Source organism: Watersipora subatra, chromosome 9, assembly GCF_963576615.1.
Source record: "Watersipora subatra chromosome 9, tzWatSuba1.1, whole genome shotgun sequence".
Classification (NCBI taxonomy): domain Eukaryota; kingdom Metazoa; phylum Bryozoa; class Gymnolaemata; order Cheilostomatida; family Watersiporidae; genus Watersipora; species Watersipora subatra.
Genome location: NC_088716.1, coordinates 56974818 through 56994806, shown reverse-complemented (window position 1 = coordinate 56994806; position 19989 = coordinate 56974818). Strand labels below are relative to the sequence as shown.

At 35.0% G+C, this 19989-nt stretch overlaps 2 protein-coding genes across 2 annotated transcripts; both read left to right on the top strand.

Moving 5' to 3' along the window:
- Positions 1–5237: 5237 nt before the first annotated feature.
- LOC137405266 (polycystin-1-like protein 2) lies at positions 5238–10426 on the top strand. The gene is made up of 5 exons (XM_068091492.1): positions 5238–6159; positions 6281–6413; positions 8072–8228; positions 8706–8920; positions 10321–10426. Exons 1-5 carry the CDS (start codon positions 5238–5240, stop codon positions 10424–10426), a joined length of 1533 nt encoding a protein of 510 aa, XP_067947593.1.
- A 288-nt stretch (positions 10427–10714) lies between these two features.
- Positions 10715–19737, top strand: LOC137404313 (polycystin-2-like). The gene is made up of 12 exons (XM_068090502.1): positions 10715–10728; positions 10834–10999; positions 11555–11671; positions 13210–13329; positions 13443–13604; positions 14802–14965; positions 15776–15934; positions 16046–16157; positions 16645–16788; positions 17942–18081; positions 18239–18371; positions 19298–19737. Exons 1-12 carry the CDS (start codon positions 10720–10722, stop codon positions 19462–19464), a joined length of 1593 nt encoding a protein of 530 aa, XP_067946603.1. The 5' UTR covers positions 10715–10719; the 3' UTR covers positions 19465–19737.
- Positions 19738–19989: the final 252 nt, after the last annotated feature.

The window sequence follows — 19989 nt, the reverse complement described above, 5'->3', positions numbered from 1 at the left end:
CGTTTCAATTTTTCTTTATTAGTTTTCAACACAAAGGGATACTAGCTTGAAGCAGCGTAAGACAAGATAGACAATATACGATTCTGGTAAAAGAATGATAGGTTTATAAAATCTTACAGAGGCTTACAAAAAATTACTTTTATACTTATTTTTCCAAGCTAAATAAGCACATGAGTTGATGGTTTAGTTTTCGATATAATAAAATCATTGGTGGTATTTTTAGTTAGCAAGCCAATCGAATCCCTTCGATTAATAATAATAGATAAAGTATCATAATAATAGATTTCTTGATTTTAGAAAAAGTCTGTGATTGATATGTAGCCAGACTTTTATGACTTTCAGATAAACAACTACAACTCTCTGCCCTTTTCACCGGCCGCTACCAATGAGACTTCTAGCGGAGTGCAGCCATCGGGTCAAATACTTCAGATAGTACTTAAGGATGAAAATGGAATTCCACTGAATAACACGCGTGACAACAGCACACCCGCTATAACGCACATCTTTATGAGCCGAGATAATCCTCCCAATCCAATTGTGTCGAAAAGCACTGCGGCTAGATTCGGAAATTCCATGGTGCCTCATAAGGTTCGTTTGGACGCTTGGGTTTTTGTTCTCCCCGTTGTAAAGCAGACAGCCAGTTTGAAATGTTTCTCCTTAACCAAGTTGGTATCTTAGCCTTTGGTCTTACATTTGATTTGTTCCTAGTTTCTTTACTAATTCACTACAGATTAGTTTATACTCAACTTTTGATACTATAATGGGCGTTTGAATTTTGTACTTATTTCATTTTGAATTTATCTTCTATCCATTGTTAAGAAACTAAGATTGTAGCCATCTAATTTTTTCATTGGTAACTACAGTGAATATGCTATATGTGTTTCTTTATAGCGTTATTTTTTATAGATAATGTTGCCTAAGCAAAGTTCAATCCATGTTAAGATGAGACGTTCCTATAATCTTCCTAACATAACCGAGTCTTCTGTGAATGGAACTAATGCTACCGATATACTTGACAGTTCAGCTACAACTGGTAAATCTTTCACCCTTTATTACTTTAATTAAGATATTGATGCGAGTTTAACGGTCACTTCTTCCAATATTCCTCGAGCAAGAGTATCTATATAGCTCTACTTGTCAGTATCGAGTTTGTCATATCTATAGGCCTATATATATTTCTCACAGTTTGTCATCTGTCCTTCGGTAAGTCCAGCTATAGCTATTAAAATCTTGGAATTAAAATTCTGTGTCCTGATGAATTTGAACTCCTGAAGATTGCATCCGCAAGTTTTTATAACCACAAGATCTACCACTGAGCTATGAAATGCTTTTTTATCTAACACATTATCATATAGCGTATACCGTATAGCGTATGCACACACTAAGTGACGTATTATTTGAAACTCTGAGTTCTATTAACTATATGAAACACCATGCTTTTCTGCGCTTTCTTGAACTTCTATTTCAGGCTTTTCGTAAAAGCCAAAATTACAATAGCCGGTTCAATTGCTAAATTGCGGTGAAGGTCAATACTTTTCACGCGGACTATTGTATTATCTCGCATAGGAATGGCCTCTACATTCTCTCACTGTCCGGTCAGACAAAGACAGTACGATATCTCATTTTTACATTTGTACCAGTATTGAGAGGTACCAGTATTGTCGTAGTCAGGGTTTTGATGGAGAGCTTCTGGTGGAGCAGTAACCTTTTTTATACACACACTTCTATGTAAGAATTGTTATTATTAATCCATTGTGTTCAGGGTTTTTATTTGGTTTTCTCATTTCATATTAATTGTATACAATTAATATGTATATATCATTAATATATATCATTATCAAATCATCTTTTATTGTAATCGTAGAAAAAACAGAGTTAATTTAGCTATTAATAGCTAATTATTTCACATTTACATTTAAACCTTTTTATAGTCGTTTTATTTTTTTTAATTTATTTGACCAGCACGAAAAATTTTCCTCATGATATGATGTTTAAAAGTTACAATTGTTTGATAAAGTTTAAAAACCTTTACAGTTGTTTTTATTTTCTCTCTTAATTTATTTCAATTAGACAAAACATATTTTTTCATGATATGTAGTTTGCAAAATAAAATGGTAAATGTTGTTATATGTTAAATACAAATAAATTTTCTGTCCAACGACCTTTTTATTACCCGAGCAACTCCTGGTAGTACAGCTAGTTTAGTTACATAGCCTCAGCTCACGACACTCAGGAGTTGCCATTGTTTTGTTTTAGTTGATCCAGTCGAGGCTGCCAACATTGAAAACAAAACAAACATGTTCTTCGAAGATCTGGGTCTTGTCTTTGTCCTCTTCTTCAGATTGGACACTCGTCCAACCAGTGATAACCATGACTTCAACTGCACCCTTCCTATCACCTACTTTAGTGTAGATGAGAATACAACTGTAGCTTTAGGTGAGAGCTGACTTGTTACTGGGTTTCAAATGTACTGTTGATAAATTATATATATTTTATATATATTATATATATTATAGAATACTTGCTAACCTATTAGGTAGAGATTATTATTATTATAACAAATTAGGTTTTGTTAGTTTTTATATCCCCCTTTTCTTACTTGCTGTCAGCAATTGAAGATATTTCACCCAATCGTACTTCACACCGGATTTTATAACATAAGGAGTAATGTTAATATCCGTTAATATCAAATTAGTAAATTGTTAATATGAATACTTCGTCAACTTTCAACTACTTGCTTTCCATTTTGGAATACGTATAGGTGGTGCGATGAAGGTGGAATCATGTGACGATATACTGGCTGAGAATGAAAACGCTACCTGTGAGACGCATACACTCAACCGACATGTCTACCCACCTAATAGAGACATTGTGGAAAATGATGACATGACCTGTTACATTCCAAACACCTGGCTTAACAAGTCAGTTCTCCATTTTGTGCAATAACTCGCTCATTTGTATGGTTGTCGCTCTTGACCATACCTATGTAACATTTCTTTGCCATATTAGGATCATAATTTTGGCTTACCTTAACTGACCTATTTGCAGATGGATAGGGTTAGGCTACTTGCTAAATTAGCCCAAATCCAGTTTTAGTATTTCATTATGGTATGCTCACTAATCCTAATCCAGTAATCCTAATCCTCTAATCCTAATCCAGTTAGAGTGAGTTCTTCCTATGTTACGTATTCAACATTTACATTTGAATTGTCTTTTCATTGTTTTGAATTTTTAAGAGTAAACTTAAAACTTGAAAAGTTTATTTATAATAATTGTTGAAAATAATTAATATATATATATTAAATTCATGTATATATATATGTCTTTTTTATATATATAAAAAAGATATATATAAAAGATAAGTCAGTATATATCTATATATACATGTATGCATGTATATATATATATATATATATATATATATATATATATATATATATATATATAGAGATATATACATAAGTAAAAGCGTGAGATCCGAGCAGAGTGCTCAATGATAAAATCAGAGCAAGTTAAAATCAGTAAAACAGACTATAACTTTAGATAAAACACTTTATTACTATTAGTTTCATGCTTGGTGAGAGCAATCTTCAGATCTGCTCTCACCAAGCATGAAACTAATAGTAATAAAGTGTTTTATTTAAGTTATAGTCTGTTTTATTGATTTTATATATAGATATATATATATATAAAACTATGTGTACTAAAAAACTACAAGTTTAGGTAAAACATTTTATTACTTAAAGTTTTGTGCGGTAGGCTTGCACTCTTCAGATAAAATGTTCATTTATCTGAAGAGTGCAAGCCTACCGCACAAAACTTTAAGTAATAAAATGTTTTACCTAAACTTGTAGTTTTTTAGTACACATAGTTTTATATCAGCTCTGTTTTTACTCTTAACATTGAGCACTCTTTTTACTAATGTGTATAAATATAACTTTTTTATATATATATATGCTGACTTTCTTTTTTTTTGTCAATCAACCTAAGTACCTTCATGTTTACTCTGTTTCTGTGTTACAGTCATGATGCCGAAGTGAAACTGTACATCGGCGTGTCTTACCTTTTCGTCAACACTTCAGCCTACTTGGACCTCCATAACACGACCTTCACTCAGTTTTCGCGCGGTCTCATGCCAACCTATGAAGAGATCGAGATACCAGACGAATTCTATGAGAAGATCTACTATGACATGGAAGTATCTGCTGCGAGCTGCCGATACTGGTCACCATTCTATGAGGCTTACGTCAGTGACGGGTAAATCTTTCTCTCTCTCAATTCTGCACTTGCATCTAGATTCTGTACATACATCTAGATTCTGTACATACATCTAGATTCTGTACATACATCTAGATTCTGTACATACATCTAGATTCTGTACATACATCTAGATTCTGTACATACATCTAGATTCTGTACATACATCTAGATTCTGTACATACATCTAGATTCTGTACATACATCTAGATTCTGTTCATACATCTAGATTATGTACATACATCTAAATTCTGTACATACATGTAGATTCTGTACATGCATCTAAATTCTGTACATACATCTAGATTCTGTATATACATCTAGATTCTGTACATACATCTAGATTCTGTACATACATCTAGATTATGCTTACTGGTGACTTCTTTGTTGATCTTGTATAACTTGTGTAGCCTACAGATGTGCTTAACGAGTAGACAAGTCCCATTATATTTATGTTTTAGTAGGGTCCAAGTTTACTGCCCCTTTGCCATGCAGCTTCATGGGCTGCTATTTTAGATCATAGTTTTCTACCTACAGCACAAGATATCTTTAGATACTCTCCTCTGCTTCTCATGGTTGGATCTCAGGGTTAGATCTCATGGTTGGATTTAGCTTTACATGCATGCAATGGGAAGAGCTACTTTGCTCATATTAATATAAGAAAAATGAGGTACTGTGTCGACTGGATAGTTAGTTTTAAAATTTATATGTTTGCTAGGTGTGAAGTTGGTCCACTAACTGAGCCCAATGTCACGCATTGCATGTGTGGGCTGCTTGCACCCCCTGTTCCTGAGTATGATGAGAATGATGAATCTACAACTATAGAAGAATACGAAAGAAAGATTGAGCTGGGCAAGAAAACTCCAGGAATATCATTTGCATCCGGGGTTTCTGTGCCATTCAACACCATAGATCCTGCAAACTCCGCTTTTAACAATCTTGGCGAGAATCCGCTTGTCTTTTCTATAATGGTCTCCATCATGGCCCTCTATCTCTGTTCCCTCATCTGGGCTTCAGCGCAAGACAAAAAGGATGCCATCAAGGCTGGCGTTTCTCCACTACTAGACAACGATCCTCGTGATAGATATCTGTACGAAGTGACTGTCTACACAGGAACTCGCACGGGTGCAAGCACGACAGCCAAAGTGAGTATTATCTTTTCCGGCGAAGAGGACGAGACTCCTCCTCGGCTCATCTACGATGACAAGCGACCCATTCTTCAAGCCGGAGGTGTTGATGGCTTCGTAATGGCCACTCCCCGATGTCTCGGCTCACTTAGTCACGTAAGGATGTGGCATGACAATTCAGGAAAGAGCCCTGGCTGGTTTTTCAGTCGAATGCAGGTAGTAGATATGCAAACACTCGAGAAATACTTTTTCATTCTCGACCGTTGGCTATCAGCTGGAGAAGACGATGGGATTATCGATCGAATCGTTCCTCTAGCAGGAAAAGATGAGCTCACAGGATTCTCTCATCTCTTCTTCACCAAAGCACGGAAGGATCTAATGGATGGGCACATCTGGTTCTCTATATTTGGAAAGCCTCACAAAAGCAATTTCACAAGAGTTCAAAGGCTGACCTGCTGCATCTCATTGCTTTTTGCTAGCATGGCAGCTAATATTATGTTCTACCGAGATCCTTCTGAAGCTGATGAAAATATCAAGTCGTTCCGTCTCGGGCCAATCAGTCTCACCTACCAACAAGTGCTCACAGGCATTCTCTCAAGTCTTGTCGCTTTTCCTGTCAACCTGCTTATAGTGCTCATCTATAAGAACACTAAAGAGCCACCATATGATCTTGGTAAGAGGTGTTGTGCACCCTGCAAGAAAGGCAAAAAGAAAAAACATGATGGCACGTTTGCTGCGGATGAGCTCGCTCAACAGGCCAAGATCTTGGATGATGGTGCGTCCTACCCTTCTGTCATTTTATAATATGCAAATTTGCATTATTGGAAGTTCTCATAGCGGCCATCCTGAACACCATAAAAGAACTTTTATATCAAAATGCTGACTCACTTTTACAGGCTTCACTGGATCAAGGGCGGCTAGCTTTGCCAGCCTAACTTCTATGAATGGGCAAAATGAGGCTATCAATGAGTATGTTACAGAGGAAACCAAGCAGCGTAACAAAAAGTACAAACTACCCTGGGGCTTTCTGTAAGTTGCAAGCTAGTCACATTATGAACGAGTCAGCAGTGTAAGCAGAATACGTGCATTATTCTACATTATTTATTAATTAAAATTTATCTATATAAATATCAAACTATGTCATTCAGCTTGCCCAGTTATAGCTCTTAAAATTTAGGAATGAAAGATCCGCTTCATGCTGGATTTCATCTCAAAACCTCCTGTTCACTAGATGATAACCTAACAAATCAAGCTACACGAGATGCAATGGATTCATTAGGCGTAATTTCGATTAAAGCACGCGTAGCATTTTGCGTTACACAACGCCGCTAAATCTTGCTCTCACGGCTCTTTTAGTAAGTTTAGCTGTATGGATATTGGCTTACTCAAATTATCCATTGGCATTGTGCCAGGCAGGCAACTATATTACCTGTCACTGTTTAAAAGCTGATTTTTAATACCCGTGTAATGCCGGGATTTCCACTAGTATATATACATTGTATATACTAGATGAATGCCTAGGTAATAAGTCTTTGCACAGCAAATTTATTTTTATTTAACATATAACAACAGTTACCATTTTAATTTTAAAACTTCATATTATGAGAAAATTGTTTTGTGCAGTTTAAATAAATTAAGAGAAAAAAATAAAACAAGTGGAAAAGGTTTTCAAACTTCGTCAAACAACAGCAACTTTCAAACTTCATGTCATGAGGAAAATTTTTTGTGCAGATCAAATAAATTGAGAAACAAAATAAAACAGCTAAAGTGTTGGAATGTAAATGTGAAATAATTAGAAAGTAGTAGCTAAATTCTGTTCTGCTACGATTACAATAAAAGATGATTTGGTAATTATACAACTAATACTAAATGAGAAAACAAAGAAAAAATCCTGAATATGTTGAATTAATAATAACAATTTGTTCATAGATGTGTGTATGTGGTGTGCGTGCATGCGTGTGTAAAAAAGGTTACTGTTCCAGCAGAAGCTATCCATCGAAACTTTGAATACGACAATACTGGTACCTCTCGATACTGGTACAAATGTAAAAATGAAATATCGAACTGTCTTTGACCAAATGGAGAGAATGTAGAGGTTATTCCTACTCGAGATAATACAATTTTTCACGTGAAAATTAGTAGCCTTTACCACTTTGACATTCAAACCTTGCGGGAAACTGGAAATGGAAGTGTAACGGCACATTTAAAATTGAAATGACACATTTAAAAATTACAAATAAAGACAATAGGTGATAGTAGGAAAAGATTATTTTTTAAACAATTTCAAAAAATAACAAATGCAAAAGGTAATATTATATATATACGGTATATATATACGGTATATATACGGTATATATATACCATATATATACGATATATATATACCATATATATACCGTATATATATATATACGGTATATACGGTATATACGGTATATACGGTATATACGGTATATACGGTATATATATATACCGTATATATATATACCGTATATATATATATATATATACGGTATATACGGTATGTATATATACCGTATATATACCGTATATATATATACCGTATATATATATATCTAATCTACTCAGCAAATTGATTTCTTCCCTACAAAACTGATAAAACACCGATTTGACACTTTGTAGGTATAAAGACTTTAAAAGTTTCATTTAATGAATTTCTTTTTTAGATTCGTTGCATATATACTGGCTCTGGCTGTTGTGGGGGGAGCATTTTATTACACGGTTGAAGTCGCTGGTACTTTTGGACCCAAGAAGTCTGCTGGATGGACTGCCGCCTTTTGTACTTCGATTATTGAAAGCATCTTTATGTCACAACCTATCAAGGTAAATATTTTAGCTATAGTTACTGTATGTCCTCGCATATATGCCAACACTAGAAAAACAGCCCTGAAATCACGGAATTTATTTAAGAATTTACATATTTATATATAAGCCAACCATATAAGTTTTGACACTCTGTAGGCCTACATATCTATCAGAGCAAATGGCTTCGGAAATAGAGCGGCTTTTGTAGGCTTAGTACAAAACATTTCTGATCGGTGAGTAGTTAGTTGTATAACTAGCATATTGTGTCTCCAATTAATCAAAAGAGAACAATCATCTGTTTGCGTTGGGCCATTGGGAAACATGTTTGCATTTTACGCTGACCATAGTTTCGTTGCGCAAAAACACTTGCACGTTCTAGAATCAGCTTGCATGCGTGGATATACGGTAGTTAACCAAGGTTTAGAGCGTGTGAGTTCCAAACTGGTATTATAACTTATATACAGGACTCATGACTGTTTTGTTGACAATATCTAGGTTGTCGGTATTGCTCTCTTCTGGGCGCTGGTCATCAGAAAGCCGACAAATGATGATGATGTGGATCCAGGGCTAGAGAAGGGCGAGGAGTACATGCACAAGCATGAGAAACAGTGTCAGAAACTCGATCAGCAAGTAAGAAAGCGACTAAACAAGTACAAGAACGTGCCCATCCCTCCCTCCGAGGAGTACCTTACTGCTGCACGAGCTCTCAGGTAACTCCAGCTCTCAATTGAGAGTGTATAATGGATATGAGATTATGTGCTATTAGAGCAACAGTAAATATAAGTCTATGCAGTAATAGACAAGTGGCTAAGTGATAAATTAGGGTTATGATAAATCTAAGGCTAGAAAAACTAATGCAGTCACGGCTGTAGAATAGCGAGAGAATCATAGCAGGTGAACAAGGGAAGTAGTGTTTTTGTGATAATGGGTCTTGAGCATGATTGCATTAGTACTATAACAAGGTAGTAATAGTGCAAGAGCTATTTTTTCTAGTAATAGAGTTAACGCTATGCAATATCGTCGGGTGTCTACAGGATAAGAAAGCTAAAAGGGAGATCATTACGAAACTGGAATGAGTTTTGCTATATGGATCAGAAGCTACCAAGGGTTTTGAGACTCATTAGCTTTCAGTGGCAGTCACGATTGTATAATCCAGATTTATTGCACTACAGAACTACAGTAATACCTCTACATTCGAATGCCTCAACATTCGAAAAACTCGAGATACGATATGACTTTCGAGCAAGTTTCTTCTTTGAGATATGAGTAATCTTTGAGATACGAGCATACAAACAGGTTCTCGATGGCCACTATAGGCTCAAGTATGCGAGAAGCCCTTTTCGAAAACAGCATCGCTCAGTCTTTTTCCTCGAAACAGTTTGAAAAGAGTTTTTGAAAGGTTGGCTAAAAGTTACAGTTAGTGCGAGACAAAGTGCTGTAAACCGGAAATGTTTTGTAAACCGTAAGTTTTGTGAAAGATTAAAACTTAGCTTCAAATGTGTGTTTAGTAAGTTAAATTAATTCGAGTTAAATTCAAAGTTTCAAACCAAAGTTTAGTGTATTGAATGCGTTGCTCTCAAGTCTCCCTCCGACAGCTGTTATCCAAAACGTCTGTCTCGAAGGTAAAAACTCCATAAATTTGTTTACATAGTGATGTTACATTTTATTGCAGATTATAACAACTAAATAAGTATTTGTCACTTTTTAGTGCTTGTACGTAATTACTATAATTAAAAGCACGTTTTTCTACCTTATATCCTGTTTGAGTGTTTTTTTCATAGTGGGCTAACGGATTAATTTGTACTTGAGTTTCTTATATAAGAAATAGTACCATAACGCGTTAAGCTCGATGTCGAGGTATGACTGTATTAGCTAGCGATGCTGGATTTCAGAATACATATATGGCTATAATAGGCATCTATATTAATAAATCATACTTGTTTATTGTATGTATGGTATGCATAAGTGTTATCCGTTTCTACAATTTATGACTGATTTCATCTAAAATTCACACGCATATGCTCTATACTTTTCACCGGGTCACTAAACATATTTGGTTTCAAATTTCTATCTGGTTTCTGAGAATCAGATGGAAGGTTTTTTTAAACAGATTTGATTGGGAATCAGATTTCTTTAAAACTCAACTGCGGGCTATCTGGTTAAAAATAAAAGATATTCCCGGCATCACCGCGCTTACCGCTAAAATTCAGTTCTAAAACTCGGAGTTAGTTGACAGATGAACAGACAGATGAACAGACAGGTGAATAATTCAAATACTAGGCTATAGAACATGAAGCAAAGTCAGCTAGTAAGTTGAACTCACTGTACTTACAGGCAAAAGGAGTTGAAGATGATGGATGTGCTATGGGAAGTATTCCTCTATGTCATCTTCCTTACTCTTATCTTCATGGTAAGCCTTGGCAACCGAGATGCAGCTTCGCACACCCTCTACAAATCTCTGTACGATGAGTTCCATGGGGCAGTTTATCTCCCCGACAATGGAGTCAACATGGATTCGGTGAGATCACACTCTCCAGCGTATTCTCTATATCTTTATTTAATATAATTTTTAAAATATACTATAATATATACATACTATAGCAACATGGGCTCTGTATTTTAGGTCACAGAATACAGGTCATTCTGGTCATATTGTGAGAACACCCTTGTACCTTCTCTCTGGCCAGAGCCATGGTATGACGGGGTCGCTAGAGATCCAATGTTCGCCGCTGATAGAAACAGTTATCGGGTGGGAGTACCAAGGCTAAGACAACTCCGTATGCCAAGTGGTGAGCATATAAGAGTATAAGTAAATGCTCATTATATGAGTTTATTAGTAAACTTGAGATGCAAATTGTTCATTATTTAGCAAGTTTTCTATTATCTGTAAACTAGCAGGATGCCCGGTGTTGCACGGGTATTAGAAATCAGCTTATAAACAGTGATAGCAATGTCACACTTATAAACTCAGCTTATAAACAATGCCACTTGCCATTAGCCTGGCACATTGCCAATGGTTATTTTAGTAAGCTAGTTATGTACGGCTCTTACTAATATATAGAATTATGTTGCGCTGTAACGGAGACCGGTAGCCTATTTTTACCCACACAGCGACATATATCGACCAAGAAATCTAACAATCTCACATGCAGCAATGGTTTAGCATATCTTCTGGAGAATGGGTGGTTCTGAGATCAAATCTTCCGCGAAATGGATTTTTCATATCGAGATTTTAACTGATAACTGATAACTTTTAAAGATAACCGGACATACCGAAGGACAGACACAAAATTGGAGATTTATAGATTAAAGATAAATGCTATAAGTAATATAATTTGCTGCAGTTGAGTGTGAGATGCCCCTCTACAAATACACCAAGGAATGTAATCTAGGATACAGCCTTTTTGGAGAAGATGAGGGAATCTACTATCCAGGCTGGGTTCCTGTGGCAAACACTTCAGGTATTCACTTCTTATTCTGATTTTATACTCGGGCAAATGTTGTTTTACAAAAACAGGCATGGTATTCACTACTTTTTTGTAAACTAAACCACATTTGATGAGCTATTCATAATCGCACTTATGCAATGGTAGTTCCTTGCATCCTTTGAAAGGAATTATTCATGTTTAAGAACTTGGAAAAGATCGTTTAGGGTGACTGTTAAAACTTTAAGAAACCAAAAAAATTACTGGCAAGAGTCTCTAAAAACACAGCACTGACCAGTTAGAGTGACGGACTCTCTTGTGACAACCAACCACAATGCAGCATTAACAGAATTAATGTATAAATATAGTACGTATTACATAACCTTTTATCGGCATCGGTAATCGTCAACGAAATGATGTTTTTCGTTACACGCGAAAACAAAAATGAGAAGACAGAATCAGGAATTTTTGAGTGAGTTGAACAAAAGTGTTTAAAAGTTGGTAATCTAATGTAATAGCGAAGCTGAAAAATCAGGATAGTAAATTGTAGTTTTTAGCAACAAATAGTAACATGAATTTTATATATGCAGAATACATTTTTAGTCTGTTAGAAACTAAGACCATATATTTATAAAATGTTTAAATTTGATTGGCCAGTGAACCAATAAATTTTGGACTTTGCAGAATACCAGCTCAGCTGGTTTAGCTTACAAGGCGTGCAACCAGAAGCTTGTTACTGCTATTCTTTGTGTGAAAATTTCTTTAGCGTACCTTTCAAGAATACATATGTTAACTCCATTTTTAATTATTTTTTGCATATAGAGAAATAGTAGCTCTTTGAATATCAAAACTGCTTTAAAATACGAAATTGCACTGCGTTAAAATTTGACATCAATAGCTCGTTTATACTTGTTCAGAACTTCCTCTAACTGATATCTGCTTCCAAAATCTGAGGACATAGGGTTAATTAAAGAGGGGGGTAGTGTAGTCCTAATTTCTACTGGTGGTTTTAGTCTTTGGCTAATAGGAAAATCAGCAAAAAAGCAAGGTATGCTTTACAGAGAATAATTACAGAATGATATATGACAATATGATCTGACATTGCTGCCAAGCGGTTTATGTCTGCGATAGAAAGCATCAGAGAAGTAGAACATTTTAGAAATTACTGTTCAACTAACTATATTACCCAATGATTAAAATATTTAATGTCTATGGGAGCATACATACACTGTGCCTTTAGAAATTGTGTGCCCCCAAAGAATACCACTTTCGTCAAATAAGTGTATGGACAGTTTTTCTGTGAGCAGACAACTTCTGAACATTAGTGTCATGATTCTTATGAATGAAACCTTTTCTAAGCTTAAATGTATCTTCAGATTTGCAGAAACGAGTCTTCAAGCACCATATACGCTGTCATAGATAATATGCTGGCTGCTATTGTGCTTCACGCTATACATATACATATAATAACGTACCAGTATATTCTATGCTATACTAAGAGCATCATTACACTATTATATCATATGTTAGTTTTTTCAGTACACAGCATGTACATACATGTATTTCTCTTACAGAGCCAGCCTATGAAGGGCCTTACCCAGGATGGTATTGGCAAAGCGGCTCAGAACTTTCTGGCTTTCCGTTCAGCGGACAAGAAGCAACATACGGTGGTGGAGGATTCAACATAGAACTAGGTTTATATCGCTTCTATTTCATGTGTAGATAAACGTCTGTATCTGTGAATATAATGAGTTATAAATCATAAAACTCTATAGAAAGATATACGGATAGATACTCGCTGTTGCAGGACATACGCATGAGATTGCAATGAGAACCATCGCTGAGCTGAAGGAGCTAGAATGGTTAACTCCAGAGACCAGAGCAGTCGTTGTAGAGTTTGTTCTTTACAACTCAAACATCAACCTCTTCTCAGTCTCCTCTATCACATTCGAGTTTCTTCCTACCGGAGGTAAGTATTGTTCACTGTTGAGTGTATCACATTTGAGTCTCTACTTATGGAATGTAAGTCATATGGAATGTAAGTCATATGGAATGTAAGTCATATGGAATGTAAGTCATATGGAATGTAAGTCATATGGAATGTAAGTCATATGGAATGTAAGTCATATGGAATGTAAGTCATATGGAATGTAAGTCATATGGAATGTAAGTCATATGGAATGTAAGTCATATGGAATGTAAGTCATATGGAATGTAAGTCATATGGAATGCTAGTCATATGGAATGTAAGTCATATGGAATGTAAGTCATATGGAATGTAAGTCATATGGAATGTAAGTCATATGGAATGTAAGTCATATGGAATGTAAGTCATATGGAATGTAAGTCATATTAAATGAGTAGTTTGTTAAAGTTCCCCTCGTTAGATCTAAGTCTGTGATCTATCGTATTTAAGTTGACAGAGTCAAACGATGAATGCTAGTTACTGTTGATCTGATGCTTGTTTATATTTCCTTAACTTTTTTACTACGGATTGTTTAGTTTATTCTGAAGAAATTATTTTATGCTGAAAATTCTTTGCTAGCGTACACTTATATTTTGGTTGCAAAAACAAGAGTTGTTGCCATAGAGCTTTAATTTGAGGCTTTTTAGAATTATCAGAAAATTTGGCACAAGAATCGATGCATTTGACAAACAAGAAGCCATGTTTAATATTTATTTAGTTTTGCAAAACTGACCGCAAAAGAAAAACGCTATCATTGTCGCAGTGTGACCAAAACGCACACCTCTATTCTTTAATATAAGAAGTGTAGCTATCATTAATATTTTAGATCTACCGTTGAAGAATTTCACTCGCAGAAGTATGTTTAGGTCACTGGTAACCATTTTCCTTTTCGTCCATCTTAAACCGAAAGTTAAAGAAAATTGAAACCACGATTTTATGCTGAGACTTTTGAGCAAAAAGAAAACTGGTAAATTTTTTTTAGCAAAATATTAATCCTAAATTTATTGTGCCAATCTTTTGGGTGGATCTATTAACTCTGTCATCGATGTATTTGTATAGATTTTAAGGTGAGCCGTTTTGAAGGCTTTTCGCAGCAAAAGAGTTGAATGTCACAACTGAGGACAGTGCTCTTAAAATTTTGTGAGTACAAAATTTTGTCTTATTCATGGCTCTTTCATGTTGATGATTTCACCGTTTTAGCGGTTATTCCCGTGTTCAAAATGAACCTGATCAAACTCGACAGATACATTGGCACTTACATGATCACTGTGCTCGTCACCGAGATACTTACCTTCCTCTATGTTATCTACTTCATTGTTAGAGAGGCAAAGCTTTTGAAAAAGCTAAAGAAGGAGTATTTCAGTGTAAGTCTATAAGTCTATTTCAGTGTAAGTAATATAACAAGTCTTGTAAGTGAGATTGCTTGGGGAACAAATTTTATAAAAAGCTTAAAAAGAAGTACTTTCAAGTAAACTTTATGAAAATATGAGACACTCTTTTCATTTTTATTATTCCTGAAGCAAACTGAGTGCTCAAATCTTATTTTATTATTATTTCATTTTGCAACTCAAATTATTCTCAATTCACGAGTAAACTTTAAAAAGAAAATGACTCACCATAAACATTTAAACTAAAATGTAACCGGTTTGTTGATGATGATTTCTGTTTTTGAGTAGTTGCAAAGTTCAACTTGAATGAATTATGAACACTATCTTTTCTAAAGTGGACTGGAGTAACTCTTCAGCACTGGTTTTAAATTTCAATGATAACTTTGGCATGCAGCTTACAAAGCACTATAATATTTAGAAGAAGCAAGCTGTTTTTGAACCACGACGCCTTTGCAATACGCTTCCTGCGGTGTGGGTAGCAAAAGAATATTTATCAACTTTTTCCTCTAAAAGCTTGCTTCTTTACCAATTCATATCTTGAAGTAATTCAGTCACGACAGCTCAATCTGCTTGCCATGCAACTGGATAATCAATATTTACTTATATTTACTTTATAACGGTATCATTGATAGATTAAAGGTAGCAAACATAGTCACAACATAAAAGACTTGAACATCACCTTTACAAAACTGAGTCAGAGCATATTAATTACAGTTGCTTTTGTATAATAGAATTAGTAGAATCCCGCTAGTATGGTAGGCTGACATCATCTCTAAAATGTTCCAGAGCTTTTGGAACTGTATGGAGGTAGCGACACTCCTACTCTGTGTCGTTGCCATTGTTATGTTCTTCATGAGGTTTGCGCTCATCGCCAAGACAGCTAAAGAATTCCGGGCAAATCCTACAAGCTTTGTTAGCTTCCAGTTCGCAACAACCTGGGAAGAGGTCAGTACAAACTAGCCTTGACCTCAATGTCCAACATATTTTGTTGCATATAAAATGAATTCACTTCTTCTATAGTGTCCTTGAAAGTTACTTGCTACTTGCTACTTGTAGATCTATAACTACATACTTTCCTTCATTGTCTTTATGGCAACTGTCAAGTTCCTGAAACTTTTACGTTTCAACAAAAAGATGACCATGCTTGGACTCACACTTGCCTACATTGGTAAGAGGCTATGTCTGTATTTCATTCTCTATATATTATTTATTACATATTTGTTATTATTTTATTTATATAAAATTGATTTATTTAAAACAACTACTTACATAATAATATACAATAGTTATATAATTGTAATTATTATCTATTATCTATTGGTTATAATTTTTGTATGAAGTTTATTTATTTATATTTATAATTATTATTTATAAAATAATATATAATAACTATGTAATTATAATAATACTTACAATAACTATTTATAAAATAATATATAATAATTATATAATTACAATAATGCTTATAATAATTATAATTATATAATTATTATAATAATAACAATTATAATAATAAATATTTCATAAAAATATTGGTATCATTTATTATTATTATTTCTTATTTATAGCTATTTATTATCTGTTGGTCTTATCTATAATTGTAAGCTAATTCATTATGAATGTCAGCGCAATATCTGCCCTGTTTATGCTTGTAGGAAAGCCTCTAATGTCATTCCTCTTCACATTGGGAATCGTCTTCTTAGCTTTTGCCCAGTTGGCCTTCCTAGTCTACTGCCGACTCCTCCTTTCCTTCAGCACATTTTTCAAGGCGTCTGAAACCCTGTTCACCCTCATGTTAAGTAAGTTACCAAGACAGTATATGGCATACAAAATTGTGTTTCATGCGAGGAAATCAATGCTGTTCATATCTGTAAACAGATCGCTGAAGTGGTCTGCACACTTTCTACTGTACGTTTCGAATCAATTGCTAGCACTAGTTTTATTTATAAATGGATAAAGTTGCCCTTTTATGCATCAAAATACGCCCCTTCGCAGAGTGAGGGTCTCTCAACATCTCATTGTGTGAAGGTGCGCTTGCTGAAAGTGCACCGAAGTGTGATTTGACTTGATTCATACAACTATTAGATTTTCATGCAGGGCTATTACTTAACAGGCATGAAATAAGTTACTGATATTTTAATAATTATATTACAGTATAGTTAATGTTATTGCACATAACTAAATAGCGGCATGGCAATTTTAGAATTAACAATATCAGCATATAATGTATGTACGCATTTTCCTCTTACTAACGTGGTGGAAATGAAAAAGCCTCTTTTAGTGTTGACATCCATCTGATGGAATAGCTGAAGATAGGTCGAGGCAAATTTGATGATGAACTTTGAGTTTGTGTTCTAAAGAGAAAACTGCTCACAAATGCTTATTAAATGAAAATTTCACAAACAAATTTCACAAGTTTAAATTACCTATAATTACAGCTGCTGCCTAACTAAACTTATACAAAAAAAATTTTATGAAAACAATTCCTAATTTAGAGTTGTGTTCTCCATGTAAAATTTTATGCTGATAAACCTAAGACTGGCTTGCGGAATCTACTGTAATCAAGGCCTTTCAGTACATATTAAAAAACCCCCAATTAACGATATTTGAAAAGAAAACAGTTGTCTTTCAAAAGTTTCCAAAGGTGTAAAGCGGTTCCTTATTTCATCAGTTACAAAAGATGGGTTTCATATTTGTTTGGAATATGTATTGGAAAGATGCGATTTTAGAAGAATAGTGATCGCCCGCTGAACATTACAGCGGTTTTATAGCATACATGATCACCTGCTACAATTCAGCAATAGTGGTTATATGTCTACCCTTGCTGGTCATTCATTGCACTGCAGTTTTCTAAGGCTATTCCCAGCATTAGTAGTTGCGTGTCAATCATTAGCTCTATATATAATACTGGAGTTTTCTTCTGTGTATTCAATTTACACGTTTTGTTTGCAGACAAATTCGACTACAAGGAGTTGCAAGATGCCAACCCAATATTCGCTCCAATCATCTTTCTATCATTTACAATCCTTGTTTCCTTCCTTCTGCTAAGCTTTATGGTCACAATCATCCTCGAAGGCTTTACAGCTGTTACGGTGAGTCATCCGCCATAGCGCACACTTTGAAAGCATACAAGCATTGATTATGTGTTCACCTGTTTTGATGCAGTTATACTAGTTTTACTACAGTTATACTACATGTATACTACGGTTATACTACATGTTTGCTACATGTATGTGTTTGAATGTGCAGGAAGAACTCAAGGCAAAGGAAAATCAGTATGAAATAGTAGACTTCATCGTCTGTAAGTTCAAAGGAGCGATAGGCTTTGGCACGGGCCCTTCACTACCACCGATGAATAAGGAACCTGGTGGAATGGTCAGCGGTGAGTGAAATGCTTGCATGGCAGTATTACCATGTAAGATTGTTAGTGAAATTTAAGGAAACATTTGCCTGTAAGCATTTGCCTGTAAGCATTTGCTTCTTGTCTGTAAGTATTTGCCTGTGAGCGTTTGCCTGGAAGCACTTACCTGTAAGTATTTGCCTGTAAGCACTTGCCTGCAAGAATTTGCCAGTAAGCATTGCCTGTAAGGGCTTACTGTACCTATGAGCATTTTCCTGCAAGCATTTACCTGTGAGCATTTATGTACTTGTAAGCATTTGTGTATGAAATTGTAGGTGGCTCAGACTTTAATGGTACATATCAATAATTTTTTATGGATCTTTTCTCTATTTTCTAGATTATATTAGTTCATAGTTAAGCTTATCGGTTTATTTTATTGTTTGTATATAAAGTTTTCTCTTCCATTTGAATATCACTGACTATAGACTCATTTCTTATCAAGACTGCTCTCCAGAGCAAAACTGGTCAAACAGTCAAAACCGTAAATAGCTGATACTAGCGCCTCTTACTAAATCAAACAGAGGCAGCTACAAAAATACTTAGTGTATACATGCTCACAATTTTTTTAGTTGGTGGCGCCAACATCTATCTTCTTACACTCGACTATGACTACTATTACAAGCATGTTTAGAAAAAAAATTTCAGCTCCTCGATTACAAATCTATAATTCCGTACATTTTCAACAGTTTTTAACATGTCAATGCAGAAGTGCCGCAACAAAGGTTGATTGATACCACAAGTGGTTAACTAGAATCTAAGTCTACACATTAGCCATAAGATGTAATTATACATCAAACATGAAATCTTTCCGTCATTTTGTAAAAAGTCCAACTACAATTTCACTCATTTTGGAAACATCTAATCAGCCATTTACTCGGTGTTTATAGTTATTTATGGCTTTCCTGCAGAGACACACGCGGAGCTGATGGAAAGATTTGAAGACTTTGAGGAGATGTTCCGAGAGTTTTGCATGGACGAGACTCGAGGTGAAGAGCCACTCGTTGCCAAGTATGAGAAGGAGATAATGGCTGCCAAGAAGATGTCAAAGAACAGAACCATTTATGCTACTAACTAATTCTACTTACGCATCCTAATCCCGCCTTCTTTCTGTGTTCTCTTTACCCCTGTCACTTACACTATGCAAACTAACTCAGCTTTATTAAACTACCCAGCAGAATAGAATCTATTTGTTCTGCAAGCGATCTAAACCATTATTCTGACAAATGAATCACATATCATAAAAACTGTCATTATTTTCATTTAACCTTGACCTTTGCTTCTCTTTTGACAAAAATGACTTGTCATTTGCCTAATTATTATATCGTTTAATAAATGTGTGTAAACTGTCTCCGCATGCGGTGTTTCTGTGCTTTAATGTTTAGTGTTTCATGCTAATCGCTTACTAGCTTTCTGTAAAGCTACCAAAAACAAAATTCTATAGTACATATTGAACTTTTTACATGTTACAATTCTAGTAATGAATCCTACTGACATCATCAATATGTACATAATGTCAATATCTACTGCCTTATCAAAATCTTAAAGCAAATGTTGTCCATAAGATGTTAAAGCTCATGAAGAAGAGCTGATAACTCTAAGG